This window comes from Dermochelys coriacea, chromosome 1 (genome assembly GCF_009764565.3).
Source record: "Dermochelys coriacea isolate rDerCor1 chromosome 1, rDerCor1.pri.v4, whole genome shotgun sequence".
Classification (NCBI taxonomy): Eukaryota; Metazoa; Chordata; order Testudines; family Dermochelyidae; genus Dermochelys; species Dermochelys coriacea.
In genome coordinates, this window is record NC_050068.2 from 167,141,754 (window position 1) to 167,164,628 (window position 22,875).

General features: G+C 41.4%; 1 protein-coding gene and 1 long non-coding RNA gene across 6 annotated transcripts; one reads left to right on the forward strand and one right to left on the reverse strand.

Moving 5' to 3' along the window:
• Nucleotides 1-1,969: 1,969 nt before the first annotated feature.
• Nucleotides 1,970-13,557, reverse strand: N6AMT1 (N-6 adenine-specific DNA methyltransferase 1). Of its 2 annotated transcripts, XM_038418631.2 has the most exons (6): nt 13,039-13,557; nt 10,963-11,049; nt 9,668-9,758; nt 6,904-6,987; nt 4,946-5,087; nt 1,970-2,799 (listed from the first exon to the last, which is right to left on the reverse strand). In XM_038418631.2, the coding sequence occupies exons 1-6, from the start codon at nt 13,167-13,169 to the stop codon at nt 2,693-2,695; spliced, it is 642 nt and encodes a 213-aa protein (XP_038274559.1). In that variant the 5' UTR covers nt 13,170-13,557; the 3' UTR covers nt 1,970-2,692. The 2 variants fall into 2 exon arrangements, with proteins under 2 accessions (XP_038274559.1, XP_038274569.1); XM_038418641.2 differs by lacking the exon at nt 6,904-6,987 and having other exon boundaries at nt 13,039-13,459.
• On the forward strand, nt 12,873-21,371 carry LOC119862261. Of its 4 annotated transcripts, XR_006279313.1 has the most exons (5): nt 12,873-13,088; nt 13,779-13,900; nt 18,421-18,515; nt 18,758-19,088; nt 20,630-21,371. It is a non-coding gene; the product is annotated as an uncharacterized LOC119862261 (long non-coding RNA). The 4 variants fall into 4 exon arrangements; XR_005295230.2 differs by lacking the exon at nt 12,873-13,088 and having other exon boundaries at nt 13,668-13,900; XR_006279316.1 differs by lacking the exon at nt 12,873-13,088 and having other exon boundaries at nt 13,668-13,900; nt 20,633-21,371.
• Nucleotides 21,372-22,875: the final 1,504 nt, after the last annotated feature.

A 22,875-nucleotide genomic window follows, 5' to 3' on the forward strand; every position in this document is an offset into this window, starting at 1 on the left:
TTAAATATGTAAGTAGAGCCCTTTGTTTTCAGTTTTTATTTTATTTAATTTTTCCTGGGAATTTATTAGTGCTTATTACCACAAGAACAAAAACAGGTGAAAATCAGTGCAAAAACTATTAATAATTTTTCTGGGTAAATAATGGAGCTTATTGTGGTGTACAAAAAGACAGGGGAAAAAATATTCAGTAGATTAATGCTTTGAATTCCGTTCATCAGCGTGGTTTATTGTAGAACTAAAAGAAAACTTAAAACACAATGCCACCTGTGAGTTTAAGAAAACAATAAAACTTTTCATTTGAATAAACATTTTACTGGTGTAGACTTAGAACTATAGCCTATAAACATATACATTTAGTAATTGGGCCTCACCATTTGCAGCGCATACACTCAACTTCATCCTTTTCTCCTGTTTTTGTTTTTTTTTTAAACTTTTGAATACTTTCTTGTGTTCTGAAACATATTCCGATACAGATTTTCATTTTCGTCCCATTTTAGTGTGTCGAATCTTTAAAGTGTTATCTGCTAACAGCTTGAAATGTGTATATGGTGGGCGTGAGATTCAACAATATGTTCAGATGCATACCCACTTCAGAGCGCGCGTGCATGCCTGTTTGTTTACTATATGTATCTTCTTGACTAATACATAGCCTTACTTCAACAGGCAGCTTTGCATATACACACAGACTAATCATAGAATTCTATGATGTGTGTGTGTCTATGTCATATATATAAAATAAAATATGCAAATTAGAGGATGGGGCCAAAAGAAATCTGATGAGGTTCAACAAGGACAAGTGCAGAGTCCTGCACTTAGGACGGAAGAATCCCATGCACCACTACAGACTAGGTACCGATTGGATAGGCAGCAGTTCTGCAGAAAAGGACTTAGGGGTTACAACGGATGAGAAGCTGGATACGAGTCAACAGTGTGCCCTTGTTGCCAAAAAGGCAAACGCATTTTGGGGTGTATAAGCAGGAGCATTGCCAGCAGATCGAGGGATATGATCATTCCACTCTAATCAGCACTGGTGAGGCCTCATCTGGAGTACTGTGACCAGTTTTGGGCCCCACACTACAAGAAGGATGTGAAAAAATTGGAAAGTCCAGAGGAGGGCAACAAAAATGATTAGGGGATTGGAACACATGACTTATGAGGAGAGGCTGAGGGAACTGTGATTGTTTAGTCTGCAGAAGAGAAGAATGAGGGGGGATTTGACAACTGCTTTCAACTACCTGAAAGGGGGTTCCAAAGAGGATGGATCTAGACTGTTCGCAGTGGTAGCAGATGACAGAACAAGGAGTAATGGTCTCAAGTTGCAGTGCGGGAGGTTTAGGTTGGATATTAGGAAAAACTTTTTCACTAGGAGGGTACTGAAGCATTGGAATGGATTACCTAGGGAGGTGGTGGAATCTCCTTCCTTAGAGGTTTTTAAGGTCAGGCTTGACAAAGCCCTGGCTGGGATGATTTAGTTGGGGACTGGTCCTGCTTTGAGCAGGGGGTTGGACTAGATGACCACCTGAGGTCCCTTCAAACCCTGATATTCTATTCAGACTAATGTATTATCATAATACATATCTCATACGAAGTATTGTATTTTCCAATAAAGCAAGTTATTTTTAATACATTTGAATGATACAAAAGTAGGGTGAAAAATCAGAAAAAAAAAAAGAATAATACTTCTTGTAAAACCCAGGAATTTTTCGATAAAAACCGGTTTAATCTGAAAACGAAGGGGCTTAAATATAGGGAGATAATCAGACCATACAAGTCTCCAGCCCATACATTTTATGGTGCATTAGTATAGAAATGGTATACCATAGTCATATATGGACCTGCTTCATAAAGAACTGTCACTTGTTAGTTTTCTAGGCTCTACTGAAAGTACCTTTTAACGAAGCCTTCCTTTTTATAGTCTAAAAATTAGTCTCTACCCTAAAATAATTTTGTAAAATTGATTAAATTGAACTGAACTTTTTACAATGTTTATTAACCCATAGCATTTAGCTTAAAGACCCTGGATGACATAGAACTCCATATTGGGTACATCTGTTGGAATAGTCATAGCGATAATACAGTAGCAAGATAAGATCAAGAGTTTTCCGATTATGTGAGCAAAATTAGTTTCTATGCACTAGGCTTTTGGTGATTCTGCAACAAGTACAGAATGTAAGACTGAGGCCACTAACCCCATGATCAGTGGCTTCTTAAGTATTAATTTAAATCAGCTATCTGTACAGAATAATTACCATAAGACAAGACAAAGTACTGAAACAAAAACAGTTTTGAGAACCCATATGAACGACAAAGGTAAATAAAATATTAAATGCATGATCACATAAAAATATTCAAGTTATAAAACTAAATAAATACCAGTGAATTTCCACATTTTAAAGTGTGACTGCCAATTTTTAAAGTTTACATTTCAGCTACTGTTCCACTATGCTACATAGAAAACCAAGTCCAGAAACAACTTCGCCCTCACTGATTACAGATCACAGTGGGTTGACGGCCAGGTTAAGGGAACAACAATGAACGTTTTGCTCAATTTTCCTGTACAGGTCAGGAGACAGGATAATTTTTTCAAAATCTGTTGAGTTATAGTTTACAGTCACAAAATAGCCTAGCCATTGTAATGCCATTTGTGTTTAACTTTCAACATCTTCAGCAATGGAAGATTTAAGAGCAGTCATCAGGATTTGCTGAATTTGAGAATTGTGAGAGTTTCTCTTCCTGCTTGTCTAGAAAGTACTCTAGTACCCCTTAAACCGTATTTCTTCGTTGTTTCCAAAATTTCATCTGTAATTAAAAATGTACAGCATTACAGTTCAGTTTGTGTTAATCGCCACCTAAAAAGCCCATCCTGCCTTAAACTGATTTATTTGCTAAAAGCAAATTACAAAACGAAAAAGATTACATAGTCTCATAAAATATCCATCATGCTCCTTCAGGTGATTAGAACAATTTTTAAAGTAGTCATCCAACAAAACCACATGAACTTGGCTTTCTACTGGAAATGTTGGATATTAATGTCTTTGAAACATATACTAAATACTTAGTTGTACTGGTAAATAAGTTTAAGATTAAAAAATGTGCTTAAAATTTAAGTGCTTGTATGCTTTTAATATTCTGTATATTAACACAAAAGCCAGAAAGAATTAAGTGCAGTTATACTGAAACTGCAAATTAGTTAGAATCATAGTATAATGAATCAATATTCCTATCTTAACTAATTGCTTCAATTAAAAAAAAAATTCACCACTATACTCAGGTTTCAAGTATTTAATAAAAAAGGGTTGTTGGTTGTTTTTTTTGTAAATTTCCAGCAGAGTACAACTGCAAATCTGATATTTGAGCCCTGTCTGAAAACGTTCAAATGTGGGAGTGCCCTGGAGTAATTCCAAACTTCAGTGTTAGTTTTACTTCAGCAGATGAAACCCATATTTCCCATACTACTTGGGTCAGTGTTGTAATGGACAGTATTTTCTCCTGCATATACTAAATAGTGGCTTGAACAAAGAAGGTTTTATAAAGGCAGAAGCTTTGATAAAAGGATGTGTACAAAGAACACAAATTAATTTGAAAACCCTACAGTAAAACTTGCCAGAAAGGGTAGGATTCACAACTGGGGCTGTCATGTAAAGTGTCTAAGCAGAAATTTAGAACCTTACACCCCCGCTCAGCTGCCACCTAACCTTGTAGTAGCCTAAAGTCCCTAGGTGCTCAGCGTTTACTGGTGAAGTCTCCAAGGTGCCTAAATTTCAGCCAATGGGCACATGCTCAGCTGCCTCAGCCCTGAAACCACCAAGCAGCTTGGCACCTAACTCATGCCTAAGCCATAGCAGGATTCACAAAGAAAGCATTCCCCCACGTAGCTCGCCTGCAGAGTGCAATCCAGAACACATGCTCAGAGGCTGCCATAGAGCACATCTACTTGATTTGGCCCTGCACAAGACACACCTGAAGAGGCAGTGCTGCCCCTCCCACACCTTTTACTCCCAATAGTTACAGTACTCACACAGGATGTGGGAAACCAGGGTTCAAATCCCTACTCTGCCTAATGCGGAGCAGAGAACTGAATGTGGGTTTCCCACATCAGTCCCCTAACTGTTGGGCCATGGGCTAGTCTGGGGTGGGCCTCTCTCAGTCTCTCCTGTCTAAGTTGTTCCACTTTGTATAAAATAGTTAACTATTCATTGAAAAAGAGAGCCTCTAAAGTCCAGTGGTTAGGGCACTCAGCTGGGAAGTGAGACCCATGTTCAAGTCCCTACTCCCAATCCAGCAGAGTGGGGATTTGAACTAGTGTCTCCAACATCCTGGGTGATACTCTAACCACTAGGGTACTGGGCATGCAAGGAGGCACTAAGACCACCACCACGATATTTCTTCAAAAACGGCTGACCTGGCTTCGGCACCCAACTCCAGGAGAGGGTTCACTACTATGAATTCCAAGTAGAGGGAGGTGCCTCGATCAAGGCCAGAGTTAGGCACATAACTCCTTTGAGAGACAGGGTTTAGGCCACACCCCTCTCCTTGTCATTTCCTATTGGCTGGCTTAGCATGCTGACTTCTGTGAATCTTTTTAGGCACCTAAGTCTCCCAGTGCATTGTAGAGGGAACCTGACTTGGGATCATGAATACAACTTAGCAGAAGGGTGCCTAAAAGTTGGGCAGCTGCCATGCTCAATCAAGTCCGCCCTATGAATTTAGTCCTACATGTTTCCATACTAATAAATATTATTAACCAAGTGTGACTTGCTACTGCCATGTACAGGCCAGCTGATTTCTCTGAGATATTACTCAATTCAAAGTTTCCCATTCTTGCGTAATAGTGGCAATGTCTGATTAGCTATAGCACCTTAGTCTTGTACTCATAGTTTTCATGTACGTATTAGTAATATATAGTTTAACAAACAGAAGCATTAAGCAAACAGAATTCTGTTACCTGGGTTGTTCTCTTTAATTGTAACTAAATAGAATAATCCTCCTGTTGAAAGCAGGTCTGGCACTAAAGGAAAAAGTCTATCCATTATCTCTCTGCCATTTTTGCCTCCAGCCCAGGCTGCCTCTATTCCATGGCTTTGTGCCTAGGAGAAATTAAAGGAAGATGAATTTTTTACTAATGGTTTACATATGACTATAGAGTGCTATATATGTTCATGACACTTTAGGAAGAGCATTACCACAGTCCCTATCCTAAGGAGCTTATTGAATTACAATCATTTCAATTCTAAAATTGCTACATGGCAGTTTTGTTTATGCAGCATACAAGTCAAATTTCAGACTTATCCTCCAAATAGATGAGCTCTGTTTGGATTTAAAGAAGGTCTTTGTTGATGCTGTTTGGAAATAGACACGTTTTGTAACATTCAAAGCATATACTTTCCTCTAGATGCATATGGAAAGTATTTGCATAAATTCCACCAAGGATATGCAATAAAACTACACTGCAATAAAACACTTGCGGCTGACTTGAGCTCTGGGGGCTCAGGATGCAGTGCTATAAAACTGCAGTGTAGATGTTTGGATTTGGGCAGGAGCCTGGACTCTCGGAACCTCCTCCTTCACAGTTTTATACGCTCCAGTTTACAGCCCTGCAGCTTGAGCCCCGTGATCCAAGTCAGCTGACATGGGCCACCTATGGATGTTTTATTGCAGTGTAGACATGCCTCAAGAGTCCTGAAGAATACAAATGAAAGGCAAAAACTAGAGCAGTCCAGAAAAAGGAATTTCTGTCCCATAGAAAATGTTGAGGTTTTCGAAAAATGTAGTCCCAATTTTGGACAAAAAAAGTAAATAGCTCAAGATTTTTCACAAGCCAGAAATTCTGAAAAATTCCATTTTGGGAGAACTAAAACAGAATTTTTCAGCTTGTCAACTGCCCATCTGGATGGCTCTCATCAATTTCTGTTTCTCCCTGCAGGCAGAAAGAGCCTTTGGGTGGGCTGCCATGGGAGGTGAGAGCCAAGACACTCATCCCTGAAAATTCTGATTTTGTGAAAAAGGCATTTTCCACCAGAAAATCATTCCAATGGAAAATATCTGACAGATCGAAATTAAAATGTCTTATGGCTTGTCTACATGCAGATAATCAGGAAAGTTAAGGCAAATCAACTAGCATGATTAAACCTTCAAGTGGATCTTATTCAGGAATGAAGTGGAATTAGTTCGTTGTAACTTTGTCTACACTAGCAATTTATGTCAGTATTAACTATGTCACTCAAAGGGGCGTGGAAAATCCACACACCTGAGTGATGCAGTTATACTGACCTAAGCCCCGGGATAGACAGCGCTATGTCAATGGGAGTGCTTCTCCTGTTGACACAGCTACCACCTCTCCGGAGATGGAGTACGGAGAAGCCCTCCTATTTGTGTAGGTAGGATCTTCACTGTAATGCTACAAGTGCACCTGCATCGGTGCAGCTACCCCACTGCAGTATTTTAAGTGTAGCCAAGCCCTTAATCAAAGTTAGAGAACTAAAGCCACTTTACTCCTCAATAAGAGCGCTGACATGGGGGATTAAACATGCTTTAATTTATGTGCCCTGACTTCACACCTTTAGTGATTCCTAAGCATCCCTGTGTAGACATGGATTTACTGAATTCTACCAGCAAGGATGGAGCAATATTTTGTGGAACACTGGTCACTAATGTCCTTTAGCTCTTATGCAGAAAGTGCAGTAAAGTGAGTGATTCTAATTACCTCAAACAGTTTTGTTATCACCACTGGCTCCACATGACCCCTCACTACTTTTTCAAAGCACAGCAATTCAGGACACAGTAGTCTGACAACTAGAGATTACAAACCAATTTATCATATCAGAAACGAGTAATTTTTCATATCCACTGAGCTGCAGAAGTTTTTTTTTTAATTGCATCTCCTCAAATCTCAGTGATCCCTACCTCTTCAGAAGAGGTTACCACATATGGTGGATTAAACAGTAGGAGATCAACTTTCCCACTTAATCTTGGTAACAATCCTGTGACCTAGAGATAAAAGTGAGGTAGGAAACAAGTTAGTTATACTTAGGCAGTTCTTTTATTAGCTTCGTTTTTTATTTATGGCAGGAACACACATTTCTCATTATACAGTAGGTATTGTGAGACTGCAGATTTGTCATATATGGGACTAAAATGAGAGAGTAAGCTTTGAATATAATCAATCATTATCAAGACAGGAAGAAAATTAATAGGTTTACGAACAGTTATACACTACTGAGATATAGAAAGAGTCCTGTACTTAGCTATGGAAACCTTACTTACCTCAAACGACTTAAGCCAAAACAGACTGTTAATTAAGATACTTCTTTCTTATTTTCTGTATGACAGGAGTACAAAGGAATTATTTTGAAAAACACAAATCTGTGCAATTTCCCATAAATTTAGCCAGCCAAGCAAAAGGTGACCATGTTGTCACCATCTATTTTTCTTATCTTTTTTAGTTACCAAAACCAATAGTCAATAATGGACAATATGAAAAAGTAAATTTCAAGGACCCTGACTAAGCAAAATGTTTTAAAAATATGCTAATTACAGGTGCTTTATTTAGTAGATAACAATAAAAATGACCTGGTTGTGAGATAATAATCCATTTCATACGTGGGTAAATTACAAGGTTGAGTAATTTATCTCAATAAGAGAACTAGATAATTTCTCTATAAAATCAAGCATCCCTTCTTCTAGGATGACTATACAGCAAGTGATTCCTCATAGGAAGGGTTGAATTATTTCATATTTTTATAAATCAAAATAAGTATAGTTGGGACCACTCATATTTCACCTTCCATTCATAGCAATGCATTAAATTGTCCTCTTTGGTTCTGAATAGCTCAGCCCCTATGCTTGGTCCAACAGCACTAAACCTGTCTTTCAATGTGCAAGGGCAGCCCACAGAATGCAACAAGTAAAAATATAAATTTATTGTATGATGACATACACAACAGGGTCCAAAACATGGACTAGAGATACAGAATAGCAAGAGGATGAAAGAAAAACCCTATACTAATTAAAAGAGCTTGCTTACAGATTCATATCTATCCCTGTTCAGAAGTGATAGAAAGTTTATCATCTGTTAGCTGTTCATCAACTACTTTATATAGGCCTCTGTGTAAAGTCTAATTCCCAAATGAAGAAGTGTTCCTTTGCTAATAATTGGAATTAGCTGAATCTGTCATCTTTCATTAAATTCTCAAGATTTTTTTTACAAGTTAAAAGAGCTCATTGAAGAAAACGTGAAACTTAGTTTCCCATAACACACTGCCTGGAAGGTTTAAAAAAAAAAATCATTAGCAAATAGAATTCATGACAAAAATGACTTGGACTTGGACTTGTGCTTGTGCATTGGCAGAGCATTACTGTCATGGGTACAACATTAATAAGAAAGCTCCAGGTGTTAACAGTTTCAAATCCATTCCCCGATTATGTAGTATTTGCTCTACATTTGAATTGATTTAGAGTCTAATTTGAAGTACATTTTCTTTTCAGATTCAGTTTGGTCCCTTATCAGCTGTTTTTGTCCCTCTCTTTTCATCAGCCTTTCTATTTGGGTTTTCTGCACCAATTTTTGAGGAAACAGTGGGCACTGTGATCAGTTTTTACTTAGTTTTCTGTAAGCTTGCAACTGTGTCCAAGCTACTGCCATCCACCAGAGTGCTTTACAATTTAATAAAACAAATACTTGTATATTGTGGCATACAAGACTGTTTACCTTACTAACATATGGCAGTAAATACCATCTGAGTGCTCCAGGTTCTTTGTCAGTCTGTCTGGAAGGGTTGTTGCCCTTAATTGGGCCCCCTTTGCAAGTGGGTGGCAGAGGGGAGAGGAAGGGGAAAATTTACCTGGCCAGACCAGGGGAGAACAGGAAGTGGCTGGACCAGGTTAGAAGGGAGACACCGTCCTTTCATGTGCCTAGAGGCAACTACACCCCGAACAGTTCCAGAGAAACATACTTTCACTGCGATCAGGCTGGCAACACCCACCCTCCTAGTGATGGGATCCGAGTAGGACTTGGTTTCTTCATGATCTGCTGTGAGCATGATGCTACTCAACTTCTTCTTCTGGAGCCGCAAAGGAATTTTTTCCTCACCACCAGATTGGATGAGGTGGGGCAGGTTTTTTCCATCTTCTCCACAGCAGATAAGGGACCCAGTGGGGTAGGCGAGGAGGTTAAGTCAAAATGTCATCACTTAGTAACAAATGTGCCCAGTATTCATTACAGAGGGGATATGGTTCTCAGATTAAATGGATTTGGAAGTAGATTTAGAGGAAAGCATCCCTTAAGGTAGCTGGGGAAGGGAGATTGGGGCTCCTAACATGAGGTACAGTGGGGAACCAACCCCCTCCCTGCTTTCCAGCCTCCTTAATCCTTCATATGAGGGGAGGGTAGTGGGATGGCAGCAACAGGCTGGCTAGGACCAGGTTGAGAGGGCTGACAGCAGCCCTCCTGAGTAGGTGGAATGGTGACCTGCTGTACAATTTATTGTTGGGTAGTCCCAGATATGATAAGTGAATAAAACTGTGGCCTAATTAAAACACATCCATTGCCCCTTGTCTTTCTTTCAGCGTGAAGGAACAGTATCTCAATGGTTACAGGCAAGCCTCTCATGGTACATTGTAAGAATTGCAAAACTATTAGAAGGTCCAGTTATAGGAATTTGTATCTTACCAAGTCAGTAATTACTGGGTGAATGTGAACTTTGTTAAGTACAGCTGTCTCCAAGGTACAAAAAGCTGCTATAGGGTTGATATCTGTACATCTGAAAGCAAAACATTAATGTCACATCAACATTACAAGATATAACTAAAAAATTAAAGCAAGAATGTGAATGCTATTATGTGATGTGACCTCAAGCCTTGTGTGTCAATGAATGTGATTCCCCTGCTCACGCACACATACTCACACTAGCTCTCATCCAGTTAGCACAAATATAAATAGCAGCACAACTGCGGTAGCAGCAGCAGCGTTATGGCTGAGCCATGCTGAGTACACAGACCCACTGTTTTCACCCCATCTTGTAGCGTAGACATGGCCTTACTGAATAATCATCATCTAAGCTTTGAAAAGAACATACAGTTCTTGTTGCTCGTACTGTGGCTCTACACATATGAAATTTCATACAATAACACTATGCTAAGAAAAGATTAAGGTTGCCTAAGTACTCAAAAGTCAAGGAAATGTTAAAGTTAAGGTTGCAAGCTCAGACATAACTATAACTTTGTCCTCATCTGCGGATGCATTACATTGAATTAAATTATGACATACTATTTCTCAAGCAATACAACATACTACAATATCACCGTTTTCTACATTTTGTGCTCAGATAACTCATAAAAGGCCAAGAGAATTTTACCAGACTTTCAAACAAAATTTGGGCTGAGAACAGACATTAGAAATTCAGCCTAAAATGATTTTGTCTGTGAAAACAAGTGTTTATAATGAGACTGCCTTTCCAACTATGGCACTGCATAATAGGTACTCAGTGAGGCCCAGCCCTGCAAACTCTTGAGCATTTGCTTAATGTTACACATGCGAGTATTCCCACTGAGCTCAACAGAACAACTCATATGAGTAAAGTTAGACAAGTGTTTTCAGGATCAAGTTCTGAGTAAACACGGTAGAGACAACATGTCTACAGATGGAGCTCAAGCTGGGAAGAAGGAATTTCAGAACTCTAGCCCTGGCTCTACTACTAGACCAATAGGTGGTCTTGAGCAAGTAATTTAGGGCCAGATTTTCAAAGCTATTTAGGTGTCTAAACTCTCACTGAAATCAATGGGGCAATAGGAATCTAGATGTCTTTAAAAATCCATTTGTAAAATGGAGATAATATTTCTCTATATGGTTGGTGACTGTAAAATATTTTGAAATGAAAAGCACTATATATCGTAAGAGCTTAATAATATAAGTATTCTTATATTATTAGCTGCAACAATCTAAAAAATTGGTATTATAATACTTACATGTACAATGCACTGGGTCCAACAATGGAAGCCAGAAATGTTGAAACCACACCCGATCCAGATCCTACTTCAAGGGAGATGCCAACTCTAAATTTAAATAAAAATAATCAGTGCAAAGTAATTAAAATACCCGCTTCACAGGAGTATCTAGGATGGACATATGCAGGCCTGGATCAGGTAATACTGTCAAAACTGCAGCCACTGGAGACCTCACTAATAACGAAGTTTACTGGTCATACTGCCCTCAAGATCAAGATGAGTGGTGTGCCATATGATCTGCTTTGTGCTGACTGACAGCTCTCCAGGGGAAGACCTGTCATGGTTTGTGTCCCCTGGGGAATCAAGATATTTCCTACTTATCACAGCCCTCGCTGGGGCACATTGTAGGTTTCCTTCCCCCTGTTAACAGGAAACATCCATTGACGACACAAAAACAACAGTTCTCGACACATCTCCACCTCCTCCACCAAGCAGCCAAGGCCTAAGAGTTTGGAGCAGGTCACAATGAAACTGGGATCCCAAGGATATGTCTACCCAATGCACTTGGTGACAAACTTGCACTAGCAGGGCTCAAGTGAGCACTCTAAAAATAGCAGTGTGGATGTTGTGGTTCCCGTGGAGACTCAAGCTAGCCACCCAAGCTCAGATCAAGGGGATCAGGTGGGCTTGAGAGCGCAAGATGATGCCTGAGGTGCAATGTCCACGCTATTTTTAGTGCACTAGCTCGAGCTCCACTAGCCTGAGTCCAGAGGCTTGCTACCAGCTGCAATGTCGACATATCCCAGTGACTATTCTAATGGGTCCACATTTGAGCTGGCTCTGGACACGTATAAGTAATAGAAATTTCAAGGCAAGCAACAAGATAATTTCATTGTATGGAGCCCATTCAAATTAAATTATATTTGCAATGCACTTTGAGATATTTTGTGTATGAAAAGGAGCAGCACAGAACCAAGTCCTATCTGAATCTATATTCCAATAAATTAAAATCATTCCACTCCTCACAAAGTAAAACCGGTTTGGGGCACATCATTCCTGAAAAAACTGAGCATCACGCCAAGGATTAAGTTAACCAGTGATTTGAAACCTGGCAGATGTTTACATTATTTACTGAAACTACTTAGGAGCTATGAGTAGGGCGACCACCCATCCCTAATTGAGTGGGACAGTCCCAAAATGCTAGTTTCAAGTCCCAGTGCTGGGCTAAATTACTCCAGGACAACATTTATCCTGGATTCCCTGTGGCATCACTCTGCACCTGCCCACAGCTTAGGGGCAGCACCAGCCTCTTTCCAGTGTGTGTGTGTGGCTCTCAAGGGGCCCTTAGTCCCCTCCACTCACCACTAGGCCCCACCCCCTGCTCCTCCTCTTTTCCCTGAGGCCCTGCCCCACGGGAGGCCAGAAGCCAGAGCTGGCCAGGCTGCGGTAAGAGCCATCCTGGAAGCCCAGTCTGCTGCGGAGAGCCAGGGACCCTCCATCAGCCCTTGGCGGGGAGGGGGAGAGGGGGAACAGGGACACAGGCCAGGGACTGCTCTTGGGTACCCCAGCCCCCACCAAAGATAGGTGGAGGGTCCAGGCCTCCCTGGATGGCTCTGACCAGCACCAGGCTCTGGCAGGGTGTCCCCAGTTTTGCATTTTGAAGAGGGGGGAGGGGCTCACACAGCGCCCCGCCCCGCCCCGCCCAGCTCGTGGGACGTGTCCCGCCCGGGCACGCGCAGGGCGACGCCGATGGCGCAGGCGCCGAGGCGGATCCCGGCGCAAGGACTCGCAGGGCGAAGGCGCGGCTCTGTCTGCTGTCGCCCCCGCCGGGGCCTGGACTGTTTCCCAACGGGAAACCACTGACAGCCAATAGGGGAGCCAACCAATAGCCCTGCCCACCTCCCCCCCAGACCACGCCCCTCAGCAGCGACCGCCCCGCCCCCGCTCCAGCCCCGCCTCCCTAACAGCCGCAGCACGGGCTGTCACCGGCACGTGCTCACGGCGCCGCCGACTCCGCCCACCCCACCAGCGGCTGCTCCCATTGGCTGCTGACCGGCCTCTCGCTGGTTCCTTCCCTCCCTGCCCCCCAGCTCGCACCCCGCGTCTCTGATCTGGGCCGCGTCCCGCTCCAGCGCGTCCAGTAGTAGGTAGGTGTCCTCGGCCGGCTCGTACACCTCGCTGAAGGGCCCGTGCGGGCCCACGTGCGGGTGCCGCGGGGTGGGGATCATGGCCCAGGGCCGCCTCCTTCCTTCCGCGCGGGAGTGCGCATGTGCGGATTCTCCAGCGACGCAAGCTGCCGCGAGGGGAGAGGGACGCAGATACGCAAACTGCCGCGCACGCGCGGGGCTGCCGCTGCCGTCACGACTGTGGCGAGGGCCAGCCTCGGCCCCGCCTCTCGTCCTCCAGGATCCGGCGAATCGGCGGTCGACGGAGGTGCTCCCGGGGCGAGCCCGGAGCGATGGATCCCGCCGTGTTCTCTTGGGATGCTCGGGCGCGCCTGCGCAGGGGCCCCCGGGGCGCGCCGCCCGCCGCAGGGACTTGCCAGGAGCGTATACGGGCGGCGCGTTACAGTGGGACCTGCACCGGGGACCCCGTTCACCCGGCCGGGCGGGTCACGGAATGGCAGAGCAGAAATGCCGAATGTCTTTGGGCGAAATCTTCTCGAGCTTCCTTTTCCCGGCTCTCTCCCCCCGCCCATCTCCTCTGAAAACTGCTCCCCACCCGTCTTGTCTGTGCTGCCCGGTGCCAGTCCCCTTTGGGTGGACAGATATAACAGCTGAACTCCGGAACCAGTGTAGGGCATTATTGGGATGTAACGGGTACGCCTGTTTCCCTAGACATCTCCTCCCCAAGAGCTGATCACAAAAGTGGCAGCTGCCGAACCATCCTGCATTGGGCGGGACACGATGGGCTGCTCTACTAGGTCTTATCTGTGTTGCTGGGAAAGAAGCCGTACAAGGTATATTGTTCTGACTTCGCAAAAAGAAAAGGAGGACTTGTGGCACCTTAGAGACTAACAAATTTATTAGAGCATAAGCTTTCCTGAGCTACAGCTCACTTCATCTGACGCCTTCTGATCTAGTCAAGAGATTTGACCGCGTGCTGAGAGCCAGGAACTGGCTTGGCACTCTGATCACTTAAGCGTTCCTTAGTCCCCTTCCTGATGGAGAAGTGGAATAGTTAATTACCTAATCAGACTGGGGCGGAGGAGCTAATTATTGGTTAGCTGAGGGGGTAGTTAAAAAGCACTGGAAGTACAGCAGGGAGGGGCTAAGGCCTGATGTACACTAGAAAAGTAGGTTGATGTAATGACGTTGCTCAGGTGTGTGAAAAATCCGAGTCCCCATGTAGGCAGCCCTAAGTGCATGGAACAATTCTTCCACTGACAACTGATGGGAGAACTCCTGTTGGCATAGGTAGTGTCTACACCGAAGCACTACAGTGGTGTAGCTGTGTCGCTGTAGCGTTTTAAGTGTCGACAAGCCTTTAACAGAGCCCAGAGGAAGTAAGATCTCAGGGTGGTGAGAATTCTCTATCTCCCTGGACAAAGGCCTGAGGAATAGGAAAGCTGTAGCTAGAATTGCTACATGGGATCGTGTTGGTGGAGGTAATATAAATAAAACTCACCGAAGTGCTAACAAAGTGTCCAAAGATTTTGTGTGGGATCTCAGGACAGGAGTGTAGCCTGCCCTGTTACAAGAATAATAATATTTGCTTGAAATGTTAACAGTATTAAAACAAAACGTGGCCTAATATCTCTACCAGTTCAGGCAAAGACTTTCTTGTCTAGCATATCATACCCGTGGTAACTGTTGTACCATTTTTTACCACACTCAGTCAAGATTCTAGGTGCAGTTGCAGCTTTTCTTCCTATGCTGAGCATAAATGAACTGGCCATTAAAAAAAAAAATGTGGAAAACACAAAAAGCCCATTTAGATTTAATCCTAACTCAGGATGGTGTTGACCTTACTGGCATATGGCACCCTGTCCCAAAGTAAGTAAGTTATATAGTTCCTATGCTCAGTTTTTTTGGGACCCGCTCAGGAATGAAAGCAATTAAAAGAAAAATATCAAGTAGAACACAACATTCTATTGCACTGTAGGAGACATGACTTGATTCCTTATGTCTCAATCCTCCCTTCCCCCCCAAAAAAAAACCAGTATTAGATTTTAATATTCTTTAGTGCCAGAGCAAGTTCTTGGTACCCAGGAATCTATGATGGAGATTTCTTAATGGACCGTTGAAGATCCTGTCATTACTTTCTGTCTCTATTGTTCTCCCTTGCCATTTAAAATTCTTGGCTCAGCTGTGTTCCTGACACATTCCGGTCAGGGAGTTTTTTACTACTTTTCTCGGTCTTCAACTGATTCCTGGCCCTCTGATGATCTTGTCTCTCTAACATTGTTTCTTGTGTCTCCATAAAACTGTAACTCGTGCTTCTTTGAAATTAATTCTCCATCCAGTCACAGACTCATAGGTCTTTAGTTCTGTCTTGCTATTTCCAGGACTAGGACCACATCAGACCTTCCTGGGTGTAAGTGAGACAGATCATTCAGTCACTAATCAATGTGTGTGAATCAAAAGAAATTGCTTTGTTCCTGGCTTTTTTCCTCACATAAACGCCACAGTTTATGTGTAAACCAGTGCCTGAATTTGAACATCAGTATACTATGTGTGTGCACCAATGAAATTTACATTAGCATGCATTATTTATACAGAAACCCTTGAATTACATAAATACATTAAAACAATACACAGAGTACACCACTGTGTGTGTAATACAGTAATATTTTAAACAAATCCAGATGCTCCCAAAATTGCAGACCAGTTCCAGTGCTATATCTTGCATTTAGATGGCCAGGAAATCTTATGTTCCAGCAGTGGATCCTGCTAGCCTTTTTGAGCTTTGTCCAGCCCTTTCACAAAGGAATGTTTTTTCATGCTTTTTGGACATAGCCTGTGCTGTGAGACTGGGCACCAAAATTATCTTCAGTTTATGAAAAAAGGTGGCTTTGCTTTCATAAGGTGATTAGAGATGTGGTATGAAGAGGAGTGATGTTGCTTCTGGTGTCTGTAATAATAAATATTTCAAAACATCGGAATATGGATTTAGGAAAATTACAGCCATGGTATTCATTAGAATTGTACCAGATTTCTACTGCCAGTGAGTATTCATCTTAAATTCTTATATTCAGGTTTGGCCAGATACGTTTGAATTTAAATAATTAGGTCTTGGATGGTTATTTGAGGAAGAGTCAGTCTAAACATACCCAGCAGTTCTCATCTGTTTCCCTATCCATCCCCAAGAGTTGATCACAAAAGTGGCACCAGCTGGTTGCATGCTCTCTACTTCTTCTATACTTTAATGCTGCACCTGTTCTCAAACAACCATCTCCACCATTAAGGAAACTTTTTTTTTTTTTTTTTTTAAAACAGCAGGAAGGAAAGCCTGGTAAGAGAGGAGCTGAGGAAGGTTCTAGGCTGCAACTCTGCAGAGAAAAGAATAGATTTAGGGTGAATATTGTTATCTTTACTAAAGGAATAAAGTTCTTTGTTCTGTGTTAGAAGAAAATGGCTCAGTGATTTTTTTGCCATTGTCAGATGACAGCAGCCCTAGCCTCCAGTCAGGGGAAGCTAGTCTTAAAGGGAATGAGTCTGTGCAGGACTGAGGGGAAACTTCAAGAAGTCAAAATCAGATAATATAGTATTTCATGCAGCAGTAGAGCAAATAACTAATTTTTCAGTTCATTCTCCGTACTGAAAAATAAAAAAAAATAGTTTCAGGTTGGATGGTTCATTTGGCCTGAAACAAAACATTTAATTTTATTTTCAAGGTTTCTTAAACATACTTAAATAAAATTGAAATAATTTTTTTTTAAATTTGTTTTGATAGAAAGATTAAAACATTTCATTTAGAAAATGTCAAAACAAAATATTTCAGTTTTTTCAGATTTTATTTTAGTGTTTGCAGTCAAAACACAAAACAATTGCGTCAATCCAACACATATTCACAAAATATTTTGGTCAATCCGAATCTCCATTTTTATTTATTTATTTATTTATTTATTTATTTGCCGAAAATAGTTCGGGACAAAAAATTTGGCCTTATCCTCCAGAACAAAAAAAAATGAACAAACCAAAAATCTGATCAGTAGTGGTAAGGAGAAAGTAAATGAACTTTAGTTTCTCTGAAGTATTTGTATTTAATTTTGTAAGGTGCTCGACTAGCTGGAAGATAGTGATATAAAAGCTTAGATTAAAGAGAGGAAAAAGGTGATACACCTAAGCTGAAGAAGTAATGAATAGGACTAAATATGAAAAGGGAGGTGACTTCAGAATTTTAGTTATTATTTCTTATTATGCTGTCTGAAAATATTAAGGCTGTGACAAGCATCCCATTGACCATAGGTGGAGTCAAACTATCAACCAATGTGAGAAGAAATTGTATAGAATGCAAAAATACTTAGTTTCCTTTTGCTGCATAAAATATCTTTCAAATTATTTTCAAAGTAAAGTAGTTCACATCAAACAGTAAATGACAGTTTTCACTGGGCAAGATTCATTACTAGTAGTTCCTCTGTTGACTTTAATATCTAGAAAGATTAAAGGAGGGACCTGCGAGTCTTCATTCACAGGTTGCGTTTTTGATTCTGACCCTTAATACTGTCGAACCCTAGGACAAGTCACTTAACTTATCTTTAAAATGCGTATACTATTACTTACCTTCAGTGTGTGTTTTGAGGCTTAATTCATGTTTATAAAGTACACTGAGATCCTCAAATGGAAGATACAAATGTAAAATTATATATCTGTTGTATCCTGCTTGTGGGTTTAGAACCAACCAGTAATTTCATACAAGTATTTCCAGTAGCTAATCAGCCACTCACCCTGTGATATAGAGGATTAATTCCATACTTAAAGAAGAATAAATTACATTTTTTGGACAATTTGTGAAATAATGACTTTTTTGGATCATAACTCATTTAAAAGATGTGACTTATATTTACTGTGATATCCTCTATGGGCCTTTGTTTCAGTTTTGGATAAATATTACATTATCTGATATTCAATAGAATGCTAAAATTAGACATTTGCTACATCCCCATCAAATATTGCCTTAGACAAAAGTTCATTTTATGTTTGTATGATTGTTTGTGGTAGAGCAGAGACACATTATCTCTTTTTGTAAGAGCAAAACTTTGACTTAAAGTGGTGATGCCAATGTTACTATTTAGATTAGCTGGAAAAGAATACTGAAGACTGGCATCATGGCACTTTTGTTCTAGGGACAGACAGTATCAGCTTCATAAATGGATGGGCAAATTTTGCACCATAGGAACAACTACTTGTAATGCACATTAAATGTGTATTGAATTCCATTATTTCAGCAAAATAAAATCAGGTAAGAGACTGAGAATTTTTCAGTATGTCTATATTTGGGAAATAGATACTTTTGAATATTTTTGCATCTCTGCAGGTGGTCAGTGTTTGGAGTGCAATACAAGAAATGACCTCACCATCTTCAGCTGTACTAGATGTTATTTTTGGCTGCTCTACACCTCAAGAACTCTGGTTAATTATTATTGTTTTTTAATACTTTCTAAGTCCTTCAGGCTAAATTTTATAAAACATTTATTTTTATTGCTTACATAACTGCATAAAATGTTTTTCTTGGTAGAAGACTGCAGTGTTTTTGCCAAAACAGATTCTATTTCAATTTCTAGAAATTGAAAGTTAATAATATTCCTATTTAAATGGTATCTTTGCCATGTTACTAAACTAGGCTTTATTGAGATGAATTTTTTTTTTTACAGAAATCATAACTTGCCTGTTTGCACTGAATAAGCTCTATGGCCCATCCTCTTTGGAGCTCAAAGCAGTTCATCTAATCTACTAATACTTAATCCACAATTCTTTAGCTGCCTGTGGCCCTTTACAGGTCTTCATGAGGCTCAGAAATTGTGCACATCTGAATCCTCTACTTGAACTGAGCAAATCAATTCACTGGACGTCTGAGCAAACAGACCACCTGTGTTGAAATAGCTGAGATTTTCCTCCCTGTGGATGTGGTTGGTGGCCACTGGGTTGTCTCAGTATGTAAGAGTGGATCCACTTCCAAGTCAGCCAGGAGAGGAGGAGAAAAAGGTGAATTCCCTCTCTATTCCACCATGAAAGGCTGGCTGATAGATTGATACTTTCCTTTACCCTTCCTCACTCCCCCACTGACTGATGAGAATGTTTGCTGTCATATTGTGATATTGCTTCAGTGCTCTGTGGCACAAGAGAAATTAATCACATAGATCCAAACTTGGTGAGCCAAGAGATTATAAACTATTTGTAACGGTATCACTTTCCTCATCAGTGAAATACATTTGGTGGAAGGTGCAAGTACATAGAACATTTGAAAACAAGGCCATTTTTATACAGGTGTATATCTATGGATTCATACAGGAGCATAACTCTGGATTTAGGATCCTGACTGTAGGATCCTAGATTTGAAAATGTTTTAAAGTACTTACAGTGAGAAATATTTGATGGCCAAGTTTTTTTCATTTCTGAAAGGGGCACTTTTGAATGTCATACTTGTCTGATCAGTGTTTCAAAAGTGGAATTTGCAGAAGCTTGTGACATCATTTCAGAGATGAAGCACTTAGAAATAAAAATGACTGATGCTTGTTTAGTACCTTTTCTCCAAAGATCCTGAAGTACATACTAAACTTTAGAAACTATTATATGCAAGATATCAGGTCATGCATCATTGAAATGCAGCCACTCCAGAAGAGAAGGCAAGAGACTTTTAAATAGTATAGAGTAGCATTATGCAATACTTCAAGAGAGAAAATGAATAATACTATAACCAACTGAACATAAAGGGAAATGTTTAGGTAGGTAGAATATAATTGCTTGAATTGGATTTAGGCCAAGACCCTGGGAGTAACCCTACTACTTGGAAAAATTGGCATGGGATTTTTAAGTCACAAGTAATCAGGACCTTGGTTTTACATTTCACCTGAAAAGACAGCACCTCCAGCAGCACAATGCCCATAAAATTGCATGGAAACTGTGTATGCTAAGTGGGAATATAGTCAATTTATCAACAAATTGCCTCCCAATCCTGTAAGAATATTGCAGCAAATTTTTGGGGTAGCGGACACTCCAGCGGGTTCTTGAGGTTCAACGACAGTGCAAATTTGCTTAGTCCACCTTCATAACTGTTCAAACCCCTCAATTCAGCAATATGCAGTGAGGTGACCATTAGCAGAAATATATTTCTGGCATAGATTGCCAGATCTTCTCCACAGGACTGGAAAGCCACCTCTCTTTTCCCTTCTGATACCTTGAAAACTGTTATGTTCTCCAAATGTTGGCTAGTCCTTAAAGAAAAAATTGCAAACTGGTAATAGCGCCTTGATGGAACTGCCACCTCCCTCCCCATACCCTGAATAAGACACTATGAAAATTTTACATTAAAAAAAATTTAGTACATGTGTCTTACCATTAGTAGCCTCTGCTCTTTCCTCAGGGGCTGCAAAAGTTGTCTGAGAACCAAGGGTAGTCTTAACAGTCACATTCCTGAAATGCTGAAAATTATCAAAATTGTAGCCTTCTACAGCAAATTTATGTTATATGGGGGGATTTCTTGGTTTCTTCCAAAGGAAAAATAACATATACTTTCTTTGAATTAGCAGTACCTTTGACTCCTGAGAGGGAAACCATTCTGCTGGGAGGGCAGGGGCAGCGCTGCAGAGACAGACAGAGAAGGCCGCCATAGGACCTCTCATTGGCATGAACAGGAGGAACCTGGAGCAGTTTGAGTTCCTCAGGCACGGAAGGATCAGGCTCTTCAGCAGGAAGAAACACTGATGAACTGCTTCCTGGAGCAGGAGGTATGCTTAGGGAATCGGACCATTCCCATAGGGAACAGGAGCATTCCCTGATGCTCATAGAACTGGTAGCTGAACAATTTCAGAGTCTGTTTGCTGGCATGGCCACAGCGCCTCTCTGTGAACCAGACCTAACTCCTCCTCCTCCGGGTGCCACCCAAGGTGCTGGTGAGGCAGAGGAGCCAAGCCCCTTGAGAATGGAAGGAGCCTGTAGGACTCCGAGGACCACACCCTCTGCTAGCAGCCAAAACCCCTCACAGCAGGACCCCAGTGAGCATCCAAGTGAGGAATGATGAGCCTATGGGAATCTCTGAAGCCACCAAGTGCCTGCCCCCCAGACTACACACACAAAATGTCCCCAAGAACAGTTTTCCACCATCATTCCCCCTTTTTTAGGTGGTGTGGGAGGGCATGCAAATACATTAATATTTGATCGTTGTTTACAAATTCAGTCCCGTTACATTTTGTTGCTTTACTCCTTTTTAAAAATATTTCAACTACATGTTTCATATACTACTTATAATAAATGTCATCATTTCCTTGACTTCTGCGTGGACCCTCCTTGCTAAGTATGATGAATGTAAGATGTTTTGGAATTGGGCTCCATGGTTCATGGGAGGGATGGGGAAGGTGCATTGTTATGTGCTTAGAGAAATCACTGATGCTTTTAAAAGCCGAACTCACAACACAGAAAATGGGTAGATAAGCATTTTTATGGCTTAGTTCATATACAGAACAACAAAACAATTAAACTGACAATACACGTATCTGCCACTACCCAGTCATTAAACAGCCCCTTCTGGCCTCCCCAAACCTCGATCACTTACAACCTTGGGGTTAGTGCTCCATAATAACTACTGAGTGAAGTTAGCATCAACAATGAATGGTGGGGAAAAAAAGGGGTGAACCCCCCGTTTCAAACCAAATTATAGATAAGGTCATTAATAGAGACTGAGTGTTATTGAGAACAGAGGTTGGTAAACCAATGTGAATGCTTAAGATAAAAGCACTGCACAATGTCCCCGTTGCAACTCAGTCCTACCCTCCATAGCACCAAGCCAATCCCTAAATTGTTAACCCTGTGGAAACGCCTTGTTATAATTGTAATGGGTGAATAGTCATAGGATGAATGGCTAATGACCATCAGCTACAGGGGACCAAACTCCTCACAAAGGTATGTAGCCCCACAAGTATGTGCCAATGTTTCCTTGTGCTTTTCTAGCAGCTGCACAGGATGTGAAGGTGTCCCTCGGCACAGGGAGATATCACTGTCTGCGTCCCCGCTGTGCCAAAATGTGTGCATATATGACATGCCTGATTTCCTTTGCCTCCTGGGAACCAGGATCAGTGTGCATGTGGGTGGGATCTGGCTTCCTGTATGCAGTTTGTAAACCAAACATATCCTGTGACCGCTCTGGACAGAAGCACTCCTCTTTATTCTCTCAAACGTTATGCAATGCATAGCAGGGGACGATTATGCAAATAGTGTTGGCCACATTGGCATCCAGATGGGTGCGTAGGTAGCACCAACAAGATTTCAGCCTACCAAACACGCAATCTATGATCATTCTCCAGCTACCGAGTTTATAATTGAATTCCCTTTTTCTGGGGTCGTTGATGGGGTATAATTTCATGAGCCAAATTAGGAGTGGGTATGCGATGTCCCACAAAATAACGGTTGGCACAGACATATCATAGAGAAACACATAATTTCTTGGGAATAAAGTCCTTTCTCCCTGCTTCAAGTACAATCCAGATCTCCTCACCCTGGTGTCATGATCCTTTGCAGTGTTTCCCACCTTGGTATTAATGAAACTGCCTGTGTGGATTACTGAGCTTTAAAGAACAAGTGAATAGTAAACTTTTTGGTTCTCATACTCACCCCTTTTGGTGGGCAAATATTGGGATGTGGGTGCTATCAATGCCCCAGTTCGGCAAACTCATCCTCTTAAATCCAGCTAGTATTTCTGGAACTTTGCTCACAGCAACCACCTATGGATAGATCAGTGTTAATTGCCATGCAAACCTACACAACCATGACCCCAACA

Coding starts and splice junctions, on each gene's coding strand:
- N6AMT1 (XM_038418631.2), bottom strand. CDS start 13,169: ATGATCCCCACCCCGCGGCACCCGCACGTGGGCCCGCACGGGCCCTTC. Junction 11,050..13,038: donor GCCCAGATCAGAGACGCGGG/GTGCGAGCTGGG, acceptor ATTTAAATTTAG/AGTTGGCATCTCCCTTGAAG. Junction 5,088..6,903: donor TGGTAACCTCTTCTGAAGAG/GTAGGGATCACT, acceptor AATTTCTCCTAG/GCACAAAGCCATGGAATAGA.